The 15,052-nt window shown below is 36.0% G+C and overlaps 1 protein-coding gene across 5 annotated transcripts; it reads right to left on the bottom strand.

Annotated features, from left to right (window-relative positions):
* Nucleotides 1-2,900: 2,900 nt before the first annotated feature.
* Nucleotides 2,901-14,935, bottom strand: LOC128197711 (proline-rich receptor-like protein kinase PERK8). Of its 5 annotated transcripts, XM_052880097.1 has the most exons (8): nucleotides 13,845-14,935; nucleotides 13,588-13,752; nucleotides 5,039-8,091; nucleotides 4,427-4,877; nucleotides 4,228-4,354; nucleotides 3,869-4,147; nucleotides 3,673-3,777; nucleotides 2,901-3,583 (listed from the first exon to the last, which is right to left on the bottom strand). In XM_052880097.1, the coding sequence occupies exons 3-6, from the start codon at nucleotides 5,208-5,210 to the stop codon at nucleotides 4,136-4,138; spliced, it is 762 nt and encodes a 253-aa protein (XP_052736057.1). In that variant the 5' UTR covers nucleotides 5,211-8,091; nucleotides 13,588-13,752; nucleotides 13,845-14,935; the 3' UTR covers nucleotides 2,901-3,583; nucleotides 3,673-3,777; nucleotides 3,869-4,135. The 5 variants fall into 5 exon arrangements, with proteins under 5 accessions (XP_052736057.1, XP_052736058.1, XP_052736056.1 ...); XM_052880098.1 differs by lacking the exon at nucleotides 5,039-8,091 and having other exon boundaries at nucleotides 2,904-3,583; XM_052880096.1 differs by lacking the exons at nucleotides 2,901-3,583; nucleotides 3,673-3,777; nucleotides 3,869-4,147; nucleotides 4,228-4,354 and having other exon boundaries at nucleotides 4,738-5,826; nucleotides 5,902-5,986; nucleotides 6,059-8,091.
* Between the last annotated feature and the right edge of the window lie 117 nt (nucleotides 14,936-15,052).

Genomic DNA, 15,052 nt, shown 5'->3' with positions numbered 1-15,052 from the left:
TTAATCGTCAACAGAGGTTTCGAAAGGTCTAATGAATATAGACACCATTTAAAAGAATGGGTTTATGAATTTCATGACTCTATTGAATAAGTAATAATCATTGTTCTATTTACTTTATTTTATCTGAATTATATTAATCAAGTATGTTTTTAATATTATTTGAATTAAACGTTTTTTTCTTATTTTTGTTTAAGTTTTCAATTACTTCTAATTTCCCTTTGTTTACTTTTACAACTATTATAATTTAGATTACAAATCCATTATTAACATTTTCACTACTTAAATTTTACCTCATGGATTGCAACAACTCACCCTTGACTCTCATTGGGCCATCACCACCATATGCAAAATCCTTATCACATACTCATCACGAGGTTAAAAAAGAAAGCCCTTGTCATTAATGACATTGATTTCCACTTTGATAACCTAACAATTGAGTTGTATGGTGTCATTGACGTAACGGGGCGGAAAATGCTCATTTGAAGAAAATCTCTACTACGAAAAGTTCTTTCAATTGAAAGAAGAAATGTCCCCCTTTATCAGAAAGTCGACCTAGTGCATCAAAACTCATAACTTGAATATACGAAAAGTGACATTTCAGAGATATTAGGAGCAATGAACATTCAACATGAAAACATAATGGAACAATGCTACGACTTACTTTTCTCACACCTATCATATACAAAATGTCTTATGGGAATGCCTCCACAATATTGTTGGAATAGGTCAATTGCTTATATGAATTAAAGCAATTGACTTCAATCTTTGTTACAAATTTTTTTTTTGTGCTTTCTTAATAATATATTGTAATATTTTGAAGACATTTGACAATTAAATATATCTAACATAGAATGAACTCAATTTCATTTAATGTAATGCTTTTATAATTATCTATTATATTTATTATAATGTTTTGTTAGTTGAGTATCATTGTTAACAATTTCTATAGCGAACAATTTCATTTAAATTATTTCACCAAATAATACAATTCTTTTAACAAATTACTTCCATTTTAAATTATATTAACTTCAAACAACCACATTTCAATTTAAAATAATTTTGACAATTCAAAATATTACTTAATTTTATTTAAACTAATCATTTCAACTTAAATTCTATTAATCTCATTTTATTTATATATAATTTTACCATTTGTTTTTTGTATTTTAAATAATAACTCACATGTCATTTTAACATAATTTACACTGACTTTAAATTCAATTTTATCAGTTAAAACAATTTTTTTCTAATCTATTAAATCTATCACGTCACTCACCGACTTTCATCAACTTTATTCTTAATTCTCTTTATTTGTACTTATCTTTCCTGTAATCCAAACATGTTGTTTCTTCCTACGCCTCCCTCTTTTCTTCCTACACCACCATATCATTAACAAAATGACAAATTTAACGACGATTCGGTGCCTAACTGTCGTTGTTTCATTTTCAGTTTTTGATTTTTAACAAGATTCTCTATCCAAGTTTTGTTGTTTTCTTTCTAATTTTTAACTTTTAACAATAGTCCCCGTCCAACCATCGTTGTTTTTCACTTTAAGAATGTTCGACGGTGTTGAGTAGAGAATCATCTTTATTTCCCTTGATTTTTTTTTCTTTTAATGATGATTCTCACAAAATTGTCGTTAAAACCTTTTTCTTGTTTACAAATTTGTCGATCCATCTTTTTACATTAATGACTTCTTATTCGTCATTGATATATATTGTTAATAGATCTTTTAACACTATTACCATTGATGTTCATGCGTTTATTGATCCAACAATAGTATTTTATTTTTTTATCTCAAGAGTCCCTCATATATGTAAATCTCCACTCACCTGAAAAATGAAACATAGGATGGAGTTTTTATTTTGAAAATATGAATCATGGTAGAAGAAGAAGAAAATGAAGGGAAAAGAAGCAATCAAAATGAAGTGTGCAATTTTGATTTAGAAAGTATGAAAAAGTATGGGAGAATAAGAAGCAAATGTAACCATGTGTAGGATTTTGATTTTGAAAATGTGAAGAAGTATAGGAGAGGAAGAAGAGAAGAAGCGTGCAGGTGGACATCCAATCCTGAATAAGAAATAATTAATTCAAAAATACCTTATGAAACACCAAATCTAGAAGGATTATTTTTAATACATTCCAAATTATATAATAAAAAATATATTCAAATTAATATGAAAACACTCTAACACCATCGGAGGTCACCACCAATCACATAATTGGAGACCGCCACTAATCACACAACCACAAATCACCAACAATCACCACGAATACTCATAGGCTTAATAGGGGTATTTTAAATATTAACACTACAAAAAAGAAGGGCATTACCGAAGGTCAAAAGCCCTCGGAAAATGCCCAAAACCGTCGGTAGAAGACATTTACAGACGGCTTATCGACGACCCAAAAGCCCTCGGTAATACCTTTGTCGCTAACATTTACCGAGGGCTTTCGCCCTTCGGTAATTACCGAAGGGCAGAAGCCTTCGGTAATTTCCAAAGGGCAGAAACCTTCGGTAATTACCGAAGGGCAAAAGCCTTCGGTAATTTTCGAAGGGCAGAAGCCTTCGGTAATTACCGAAGGGCAAAAGCCTTCGGTAATTACCGAAGGGCAAAAGCCTTCGGTAATTTCTGAAGGGTAGAAGGCTTCGGTAATTACCGAAGGGCAAAAGCCTTCGGTAATCAGCGAACGTGGGAATTTGTCGAAGGGCAAAAGCCTTCGGTAAGTTCGAGGGAGATGTCAGAAACATTTGTATTTATTATGAAACCAACAACAGACCTGCATAGCAATTTTCATACACAAACAGACCTGCATAACAATTTTCAAGCACATACACACCTGCATAATGTGCATCTCAAAGATGCAATCATTGATCAATAATATCCATAGAACATCCATTAATCCATATTCATATTAATAACATATAACAATGTAACATAATGATGTTCTAAAATCCAAATCATCCAACTGATCTAACATCCAAATGATGTAAACTCCAAATGTTGTAATATTCAATTGTTTCTATAACAACTAATAACAAAATGAAACTAATACTGTACATAGTTATCATCAGAGCCATCTTCATCATCCTGCTCCTCTATAGATGGTTGGACTGGTGTGGGTTGGATTGATGAGGGTTGGACTGATGAGGGTTGGACTGATGTGGGCTGCTGAGGGACAGCGGGTGACGAGGAGGGTTGTGGCTGGGTCGGAGGGATATTGAATTCATCCTGTGAAGTACCAGGCAACACTCTCATGACCAGGGCCTTAAAGTTTGTAAACTCTGCTCTCAAATCAGTGATCTCCTGGTCACGTTGTTGCAGTGCCTGCGTGAGGCGGAGAACGACCTCGTTAGGAGTAGTGGTGGAAGAAGAAGGTTGGTGCTTCAGAGTACCTCCTCTCGATGTTGTATAGTTTGCAGCAAGTTGTCCTGCACCGTACACTCGTCCCTTTTTCTTCCCACCAACGATGTCGATCCATCACTGTGTCCTACGGATGTCATCTTCTGCATTACTGGCATCATCCGGTGTAGGAGCTGACTCATGTTCAGATCTAACCTGTGAAAGTCTCGTAGAAAATTCTTGTTGTTGAAACATTAAAAGCAATGTTAGGGAATGATAGAATAACATAAATGAAAAATTAGTAATAGTAATAGTGTTATTTGCTTACATGAGTCTTCCGAGATCTTTCATCAACGAATTGATTAGTGTCCTTCCTTACATGAGTCTGTGCAAAGACCTCATCAACATGGACCGCACGTCCCAGAGCTTGTGCCTGTAACATAATTTAGAATTAGAAATGTACATATGAAATAGAAAATACATAACTTATATATGAGAGAAAAAGTGCAGTAATGAAATTATACCATACGAATGGCATGCTCATGAATGGTGATCGACCCACCAGTATGCAGGGTGCCACCCCTTTCAGATGCTCTGTTCCTTTGGGCTTTGGCACACTTATTGCGAAACTCTACTGTATTCCAATGAGCCAGTAAAGAGTTCCAAATTTGTTCACCCAGCCAGTAAGGGCGTTGTCCTGCATTGCGGGCATCCCTAAACATCTCTGACAGCCGATGAGATGCTTTCATGTGGAAATTTCTGTGTATCTGAGTTTCATGTTCAGGTTTCCACTACACCTTCATCTGTAACAATAAAGAGAACAAACATTGATTACAGAACATACTAATAATAAGAGGGACAATTAGTTTAATTGATTGTTCACCTGAAAGCGCTCCCAGAATGGCTTTTTGTCGTCATCAGATATTGCTCCCCAAGTAGGCCATGGACTTAAAAACTGTTGCTTAATTGAACGTGTGATGGCCTGGGAAGCAACCCTAGATGGAATAAACCTGCATAATAAAAGTCATTTCAATTACAGTAAGGTATAAAGATCAAATTATATGAAGAGATTAAAATCTTACCCTTTACCATACGGCTCAATCCATGGTCGATCATGGAGGAGCGGGTCAAGACCTTCACCATCACCACTTGAATCTGGACCAGCAGATGGTGTGACAGTCTCAGAAGGCGGTATAGAAGATGAGGAAGGTATAAAAGTAGGGTCAAGGAGAGGAGTGGGGGTAATAACCACAGGGGGAGGAGTGGGGGTTATAATCACAGGAGGAGGAAGAGGGTCTACTGCAGGGGTAGTAGAAGGGTGTGCTGCAGGAGTAGGAGAAGGGTGTACTGCATGGGTAAGAGGCTGTATTGTAGGGGTAGGAGGAGGCCCCACAGATGATGTACCGGGGGCAGCAATGGTAGGTAGTCTAGCAGGCACCCTAAGTACATACTTTGGTGCCTGCCGTTGCCTCTTTTTAGGCCTTGCTACCCCCTTTCCTTTATCAGGACGTTCTGAACCTTGTCCTGTCATTACTGCATTGAAATGGTTACAAATAAAGGAAAAAAAGAAATGAATAAGGAAAGATCAATGGTTTTTAAAGTCAATGTATAAATAATTGCATACAACTTTTAAGATGGTATTTTAGATAACTCTATTCAAATGATAGTTCAATTTACTACAATAGATGTCCAACATTTAATCGTCGTCATCATGATCTTCATCTTCATCTTCTTCTTCTTCTTCATCATCGTCATTATCATCATCATCTTCTTCTTCTTCTTCGTCGTCATCATCATCATCATGTTCTTCTTCTTCTTCTTCTTCTTCTTCTTCTTCTTCTTGTTCTTCTTCTTCTTGTTCTTCATCACCTTGTATTGTTGCTTCTAAATCATCTCCATCACCATTAGGGTCGACCAATGCGGTTATACGTTCAACTTCAATAATTTCTCGTGGTTGTGACATTTGGTCAAGTTGGTAGGCAACATCTTCCTCAACCACATTTGAGTCAATGCGACCTCTAGGCTTGGTTTGTATTGCTACGGCCCAACCACGCTTGTCAATATTGCGGAATGGTGGATATGGCACATAATAAACCTGTCTGACATTAGTTGGTAGAATGAAAGGATCAAACGGTTTATATCTTAATCTCTGGTTGAGTTCGACAATATTAAAGCGTGGATCAACTCTAGAAGGATCAAACCATTCACAATAAAAAAGTACTACTCTGTTTGGAGAAGTAGTGTTGTTGTACTCTAGCTCATATATTTTATGAATGATGCCGTAGAAATCATCATAACAACCCTCTGTTAGGCCCTTCACATACACACCACAATTTGATGTTTTCTTTCCTTTAGACCATTCATGTGTATGGAATTTGTAACCATTGGTGAAGTAAGTGTGCCATTCTTTGACACATCTCATTGGCCAATTCGAGAGATGTCTTAACTCTTGAATTGTGGGAGTTAATGCCTGATTAAAAACCTACAAAGACACTAAAAAAATTATAAAAGCAAGAGTCAAATTAACCGATTTCTAACCGTAGGAAAAACTACAGACCTGATTTCTAAACCATTGGGGAAACTCAGAGTGTATTCTAGCATATGTATTTCCTTCTGCGACTTGCTCAGCTACAAGAAATGAGCTGGTACAAATGAAATTCATTAGTGTATAACAATTGTGTCGTTGGAAAGATAAGAGATGGATGATGACATACTCAAGGTACGGCTTAACTTCACTGCAATTGATTAAGACATGGACATGAGAAGAATTGGCACATCTGGACAAGTTAGAAGCATATCCATCTGGCATTCTAAGCTCCTTGATCCATCCACACACTATTCTTGCCTCGTCTTTTGACATGGTGTAATTTGCTTTTGGTTTAAATAGTCGGTCGTTACCTTGCGCCTTCAACTCTAAGTCTTTTCGTCCATAATACAAAGGTAAATCTTTTCTTGCTTTCTCATTATCTTTTGTCTTACCTATAACATTCATAACTGTGTTGAAGACATTGTCAAAGAAGTTCTTTTCTGTGTGCATGACATCGAGGTTGTGTCTTAGCAAGTTGTCTTTCCAATAGGGAAGTTCCCAGAATATGCTTCTTTTAGTCCAATTATGTCATTCTCCAAACCCTTCTATCCTATTCTGACCAGATTCAGTGACTTTTGGATAGTCTTTCACTCATCTCCAAACGTGTGATCCAGTCAACTTTGGCGGGGGCATATCTGTTTCAACTTGCCCTTTGCGAAATGCCTTTTTGTTTCTTCTAAAGGGGTGATCAATGGGCAAGAACCGTCAATGGCAGTCAAACCAACTACTTTTCCGGCCATAACTCAATTGGAATGACTTTGTATGTTCCATGCAATGTGGACAAGCTAATCGACCATGCGTGCTCCAACCAGATAACATGCCGTAAGCTGGGAAGTCATTAGTAGTCCACATCAAGATTGCCCTCATAAGGAAATTTTGCTTCCTTGAAACGTCATACGTCCAAACACCATTCCATAACTTCTTCAAATCATCAACCAATGGCTCCAAATAAACATCAATCAATGATTTGGGATTAGATGGACCTAGTATTATACACGATAAAAACATATAAGGCTTTGTCATACACATCTCAGGTGGTATATTGTATGGGGTAACTATCACGGGCCAACATGAATATGGTGATGCAGACGCCTGAATGTACGGGGTAAACCCATCAGAGCATAGACCAAGTCTGACGTTACGCGGTTCACTAGCAAAGGATGGATGTTTACGATTGAAGTTCTTCCAAGCTTCACCATCAAAAGGATGACGCAAAAATCCTTTAGTTTTGTTACCATCATGCCATGTCATGTGTTCTGATGTTTGCATTGAAGTAAACATTCTTTGTAATCTTGGAATTATAGGCAAATAGAACATCGACTTTAAGGGAATTGGTTTTTTTTGCCTCCGTCCAGCATGCATCGTATGATATCGAGGTGAGCCACAAAACTTGCATTCAACCAACAATGCATCATTTTTGCCACTGTCATTGTCATAGAATAACATACATCCATTAACACAACAATCAATCTTCTTGACTTCCAATCCCAACTTTGAAACACATTTTTTGGCTTGGTAATAATTCTTCGGCATAAAATTGATTAGTGGTGTCAAATCTAACATCAATTTTGTATAGAAGTCCACTGCTTGAATGGGAACGTTCCAATTAGATTTCCCAGCCATGAGTCTAATGCACACTAACAATTTTGACTCAGATGAACCTTCAAATACAGGTAGATTTGCCTCTGTCAGTAAATTGTAAAACCTCTGAGTGGTTTCATTTGGAGGCTCTTCATCATGAATATCGTTTGCTTCTTGTTCAGCATGGTGACGAAGAGCATTGTCGACCATCTCTTGCATATAGGCAAATTGATCTATCTCAGATGTATGTACAATAGTATTCGAACCTGATGCAAGCCGCTTTTCAGTTGGAGTGGAGGTCGAAGGAATTTCTTCACCATGAAATGTCCAAACCGTGTAATTAGGCATGAACCCTTTTTGGTAAAGGTGAAGTTTGACATCATGATCTTTCAAAATCCTTGTACATTCGCACTTCATGCATGGACATCGAATCCCCACATCAAGGGCATAATATTGATATCGTCGGGCCGTCTCCACAAACTCTTCAACTCCGATCACAAAAGATTCCTTCAAACCTCTCCTTCCACTATAACAACGGTCGTACATCCATCCACGATGGTTGGGAAAATGGGCCATGTTCTGTGACAAGCCAAACAAATAAAAACTTAGCCAAAACAGCAACACTCCATGTGACATAAGTAATAAACCTATTACTACTCAAGTCGAACATGGAAGGCAATTTGAACACTATTGTCATAGGTATTCAATAAGGGCATGCAAAGAGAAGTCCTCAGTATTGAAATGCCTAAGACATCCTAAGGGGTTGTGTATTAAAGTTGGAGGAGACAACTTATTACTACTGAAGTTCTCTTGTCTTGAGTACTTCCAAATATTTTGTAGGTTCTAAGTGTTTATAGTATTTTTACCCTTCTCATTGCATTGAGAATGTGTGTAGTACGATAGGATTTTAAATGACTACTTAACTTAATCAAGTTGTAGCCTAATAAATGAAAGACAATATACATGAACATACAATATAGACATCAACATAATTTAGGCAATCAAATATCTATAAAAGCATGGATATATAATACATATTAACATAATTTAGGCAATCAAATAGCTATAAAAGTATCTACTGACAATCACATTAGTTAAAATACCCAAACTTTTTAGGTTCTAAATACTCAAACTTTGAGTTTGAGGTAATTCTTTGCTTTTCACTACTTTCCTACCTTGATTTCACTAAGTTAGACTTGTTAGGATGTTTACATACCTTAGAATGAGTCTACATTAGGTGAAATGACAATATCTCACCTTAAAAGTACACTTTTTAGTCACTAAAAACTCAAACTTCTAATGCTAATTTTGGTTTAAAAATGCTGCATAATTGGCTATAGCAGGTCTGACTTGTAGCATCTGCTTGTTTTTGTGCATTGTGAATGTTTGAACAAGTTTATTTTACCACTTCAAACCTGTGTGCACTATTCATTTGGTCAAATTTGATCCTACATGCAAAATCACTTCCTAAATCATTAATTTTGCTTAAATTTGGAAGTGAATTAGTGATTTTCGAGTGTACTGTGATTCGTTGTTGTTTCAATGTTTAAACACCTTTAAATTGATGATATAAAGTTGCTTGAATCATCAGTTAAGCTTTACAAACACTGCCAATCATTTTTGGGTTTCAAAGCACACTTTTAAAGTCATTTTACTGGTCCAGTTTTCATTTTTAGTGCTGTTTGATTTTGTATACTTTGTATCATCTCATTGTGCCCTCATTTCTATCTTTCTTTTATGTTTTAAAACTTGTGTAGATAGTTGTTTTACTGTTTTGGTTACTACTTTATTACACTATGCATTATGACCACTTTTAGTGTATTCTACTAATTAGTTTTAGGTTCTAGGGTGTCATATTTTGAGTTCTAAGTTGTTTTTGTAGTGTGACTTTCTAATTAGCATTGTTTTACCATCCTAAACTTGTTAGGACAGTTTGTTTGAAGTTTCTTAGGCTAGTTTAGTGCAATCATCAAAATTTGACCATTCTAGTGCATTTCTAGTAGCCCTTTTGAGGTTTTAGTAGTGATTTCAAGAAAGTGTGTTAGGAATCAATTCTTGAGTTCATTCTTAGTCATTTCTAGGAGGTAACAACTTGTGTACACACTTTTAGGCGTCTTTTACAGATTGCACATCATCATTCTTACCAAATTTACCATGGTGTAGTGTAATCTTAGGTCCATAAATAGTCAAATCTTCTATTTCTTTGTATTTTCGAATTGTGCACTCATTTCTATCTTTCTTTTATGTTTTAAAACTTGTGTAGATAGTTTTTTTACTGTTTTGGTTACTACTTTAATACAGTTTTGATGGCAACCCCTTTAGGGACTTCCCATCCAAAGAAGTATCAACTACAACTAAGACTAAAGAAAGGGAAGTAGAATAAAGATTTCCAAAACTCTTTCCTTATCTAAGTCTTAGACAAGCAATGTTACTGCATTGTTTTACTGTTACATTAGTTTGATTCTGTCCCGCTTTTGGTTTTTCGATTTTGTTTGTGGTTAAAGCAATTTCTGCTCTATGTTGGTCATGAAAAGCAATGGCACCATGTCCAGCTTTGATCATTTGAGCTAATAGCATTGCAAACATTGTTTCCAGTTTTAAAAATTTGCATCAACACTCTTCACTGGTTTCAAGTTGTGCTTACTGTTTTTGGTCAGATTTTGTGGTTTTGAATCTTGGTACAAGTGTGTTTACTATTGTTAAACATGTTTCAAGTAGTAGCAACTCTTGTTAATCACTAAAATGCAAAATGCATACCTGAGTTGCCTACTTTTAGTAGCTTGTGTTGTCTTTGTTTCACAATTCTCCAATTCAATTTCTGGTCTGCTTTGGTCAATACTGTTTCTGCTCAGTTTTGTTGTGTCTAAAGCTTGAGACAAGTTTCTTTTATGATTTTAAGCATGTCTCAAGTGATAGCAACTCCAATCAATCACAGAATTGAAAAATGAATGGTTGAGTTGATTCCAAAATCTGTTTTACATGTCACTGTTTTAATCCAGCTTTGCACCGTGCTGTTGTCATTGTGTGTCTTAGGCCATGTGCTATTTCCCTAGCTCAATTTCTAAAGCTAGATGTAGTTGCTTAGGACCTTTCTTGCATGTTTGTTGATCCATCCAGCTTTGAACTTGCTGTTTTCTTCATGCTGCAACAATTTTTAGTATATTTTTCTGCATTTTTGGGAACTACCACTATCAATTGTTGCTGCAATGTGTTTCTGTGCTGATTGACTGTTTGTGCAAGTATAATTGGCCATTTGGAACCTGTTGTTACTGTTCATATGGTAATTTTCCGGCCTTTGTATCAAATTATAGTTTTAGTCATCAAATTTGGTTAAATTTGGAACTAAACCAGTCAAAATTGATATGGACTTTGTTGTGGCTGTTTAAGTGCTTCAACATATTCCATATGATGATACAAACTTGTTTGAAGTGGCATTTGAACATTTGAATCACTGCTGTTCATTTTCACCACTGCAGTTTCCAATTTTTTTCCTACATTTCTCATTTTGGTGCAGTTTTGCTGCTTTTATTTTGCATAAATAACAACAGCCACTGCCAATTGTTGCCTCCCCTTGTTTCTGTGCATTGTGAACATTAGGAACAGTTTATTTGACCATTTAAAACTTCTACATACTGTTCATTTGGTCATTTTCCAACCAATGTGCCAAATCACCATTTAAACCATCAATTTTTCTTAAAATTGGAAGTGGACCATTCATTTTCGGATGCAGAATGTTTCTTTGCTGTTTCAGAATTTAAACATGTTCACAATGATGATATACACTTTTTTGATGTCTCACTTAAGCCTTTGCACCACTGCCAATCAATTTTGACACTGAAACCACCAATTTCCAGTCATATTTCTGGTGCAGAATGTTTCTTTTGTGTTGTTTGGCATTACTCATATTCTAATTTTCATTTTTGGATTGGCAAAAGTTGGGTTTAAGTTTCCAATTACATTTATATGCTTATCCAAGTGTATAGCAATCATAAAAAGCAATTTAAACCCTACAATCCAGATTTGAAAGGTCAAAAACAAGAAACACAAAATATGTTGTTCTTTGGGGCATTTTGTCAAACAGTTTTGAATTTTATCAAACAGTTTCGAAGCACACAATTTCATCACTTTTTGAGTCTTTTCTTGCTTGTTTAATCTGTTCTAGTGCCTCTACTAGGTTCCTTTTGTGTCCCTTCTGTTATTCCAAGCTTAAATTCACTTGAATTCAACTTGTTTGCCTTCAAATTTGTGCCAAAAAACTGTACTGCGAAAATTAAATCCTGGTGCAGCAGCTGATTTGTTTGTTGACTGGTTTAGTGTTTGATTTGGTGTTGTAACGTTTTGGTGCACTATTTCTACCTCAGATTACTTGCTCCAAGGGGGTAGCATCTTAGGAAGTGGATGAGGTGTTAAAAGGGCTTCAAGCTTGGACTCCAAGAGCACTTTAACATTGCTGGTCCAACAACCATTTCAGCAGCAAAAACACATCACATTTGGTCTTCAACCAATCTGAACTAGCAGCCACACTTGGCTTTATTTCATTGTACCAACATTGCATTGTAAATTTGGCTTGGTATCACGGAACCTTTGTAATTTCTTTCCATTTTGTGTTCATTTTCAACTTAAAGTGGCTTGGAAAAATGCTTTTCAAGCAATTCCAAGTGCACCATCAAACATTGTAATAACTTATAGAGTGGGCTTCTACTTCCAAATAGGCTCATTAACATTCACTTCTATCATTGATCTAGTGTAATCACGACATCTATATTGCAATAATGGGCAATTCCTCTACTCACTCTTTCCTTATTTCATATGTAGGAGTATTATGCAAGCCAATTTCAGGGGGAAACAGTGAATAACTTTGACAGAAAGTTATTTTGGAAAGGTTGAACGGTAGGGTTACTTAACAAGTAACCTCTCCTCCTATATGCTCATTGTGTACTGTTATTCAGTTTTGTGAGTTATTTTAAGTTTAGGTTTAGGGGAAAAGGCTGATTCCCATCAAGGCTATAGTCTTTTAGATAGATCAATCAGCAGCAAACTAAAACAACATCAACATAAGTTTCTATGCTCAAATTGCACAATTTATTTCCCATTAAGGCTATCATCAAAATAGACAATTCATACATGCTCAAATTGCAAACTTTACAATCCAAAATCAATTATATAATGAATATACATTAGATAGAATACAACTTAACAAACATTTAGATCAAAAGGTATTTTGCTAGTGAACATAACCTACTAACTCAATATACATTTCCTATTGAAGCTTAAACAAAGTTGAATGAAGTAGTAAATGTGTGTAGCATTTACACAAAAAGTTGAGGTGTCGAATTGTGGTAAGTTAGTAAGCTGATTACACATATTATGGAGGGTATACGGTAGGGAGATGAAAAAAAAACATAAGGGAACCTTTTTCAGGTTTCCTCTATTGCACTACTGTTTTATCCCTTTCGGTACCCTAAGCAAAGAGTCAATTTAAGAAAGCACAATCTTCTATTAACCAATACAAGAAAGAGAGTTTCCAGAGCAAGAAAGAGTGTGTGTTTTTAAGAGATGTAGACAGAGAAAATAGAGATGGGAAGAGGGAGGGTTTAACTGAAGAGAATAAAGAACCAAATCAACAGGCAAGTCACATTTGCCAAGAGAAGAAATGGCTTGCTCAACAATGCCTATATGAGCTCTCAGTCCTTTGTGATACTGAGGTTGCCCTCATCATTTTTTCCAACCGTGGCAAGCTCTATGAGTTCCGTAGCACCTCAAGGTATATGTACATTCATAAATAAACTCTTTATGCTTATGGTTGTCTCATGTTTGATTGTTTGAATGAGAACACAATAACTAACCTACATTCCTATTTAGAACTAGAAACCAGAAACAAGATCAGGCAAATCAAATGAAAGAAGATAAATGGAACAGAATCTCATGTTTCTCATTATACAATTACAAATTCATCAATTCAATAATCACAACAATTCAATAATCACAACAATACAGAATCACACACCACACCACATTTCCAACACATGTACCTCATATTTGTAGGGTTTCAGGTGGGGAACGAAGGAATATTACCTCGCGAGTGAAGTGTCCCGAACAGGAGTCCTCAAAACGGAAGTGAAGTTCAGGCCAATACAGGTTTGCAGAGGCACGATTGAACTGCAATGGCGCTTCACGAGCTCACGTTGCGGTTGAAGCACAATAGAGGGAGGCGAACTCCAGCACCCCGCGCCTACGACCCTTGGACCAAATAATTGTGACGATTCTTAGATTGGGGAAATCAGAGAAGGGAGGGCAAATGTAATGCGAAATGAAAATGTGAGAGGGAATACCTGATTTTCGCCCTAATAATAATGTGAGCGGCGAACTCCGGCAGCTAACGCAGGCGAACACCGGTAGCCAACGACCCAGACCCTTCGAGAAGATGACTCTAAGGACGTTCTTGGAATGGTCGGCCGAACGACGAAGATGGCTTCCTTGAGTGAACGATGAGGCTGGAGCGCAATGATGGTGGAGGGAACAGTGTGCACAAGCAGTACAAGGAGTTCGGAGAAGGACTTAGGGGAAGAAAGAGTTGGGAGATTCTGAATATTGGGGGAAGAAGAGCTTTCGCGAAATATGGGGGAGGGAAAAATTTTCTTATACACCAACCACTTACCGAAGGTCAAGTTCCTTCGATAATGTCCCATGTCGATTACCGATGGCCAAAATCCTCCAATTATGTACTACTTTACAAACCCTCGGAAAATCCTTCGGTAAACAAACTTTACCGAAGGCCTAAGGGCCGTCGCTAATAGCCCGCCGGTAATCAATGAATTTCCTGTAGTGTAAGGGGGGATAGGAAGAAAAACGGGAGGTGGTGAAGGAAGAAAAAACCATCAAAAACTTCTCATTTTTCACTTTTCTTTCCATCTAGATACATAATAGTCGGACCAATCTCTTAATAAAAAATTAAACCATAAAAATCTAATAAAAAATATAAAATTTTTAAATACTTATTAGAAAAAAAATAAAAATAAGCAAGTCTGTAAAGAACATGAAGACTTAATTAAATTTAAGCGGTTTTATCGCAAACAGAATTCTAGCACCAAAAGAAAGACACTACCTAATTATTTAACAAGTAGGTCAAGTAGGTCAAATTCATTGCATTTTAAATTACAAAAAGTTTTGGTAATCTTATAATGCCTACTTCTCACAAAGAATATATAGTGACTTTGTTATTAACAATATTTTCCTTTTGAGATAATATTGATTGAGCCACAGTCAAACAAATAATATTTCTTTAATTGGAAATCTGAATTTTGATTCACCATAAATCCCTATATTTTTAAATTTAAGAGTCAAATTCATTAATAGATATAACGACTTTCACCGTACTTAACTGAAAATATGAAAATACATTTTTTGTTATAAAATCACACAAAATAACTGACAAGAATTTATGGTATAACTGAGTGAGTGCAAAGAAAGAAGGAGGAATTAAAAAAAATGTGGTGTGAAGGCGCCCCTTGGTCATTATGATGCGGTGTTAATGTGAAAT

The sequence above is a fragment of the Vigna angularis genome, chromosome 7 (genome assembly GCF_016808095.1).
Source record: "Vigna angularis cultivar LongXiaoDou No.4 chromosome 7, ASM1680809v1, whole genome shotgun sequence".
NCBI lineage: Eukaryota > Viridiplantae > Streptophyta > Magnoliopsida > Fabales > Fabaceae > Vigna > Vigna angularis.
The sequence above is the reverse complement of the archived record's forward strand: the minus strand, read 5'-3'. Positions and strand labels throughout refer to the sequence as shown.

Bases quoted from the DNA above. Each gene is read 5' to 3' on its own strand.
- LOC128197711 (XM_052880094.1), bottom strand. From the start codon at position 8,088: ATGGCCCATTTTCCCAACCATCGTGGATGGATGTACGACCGTTGTTAT.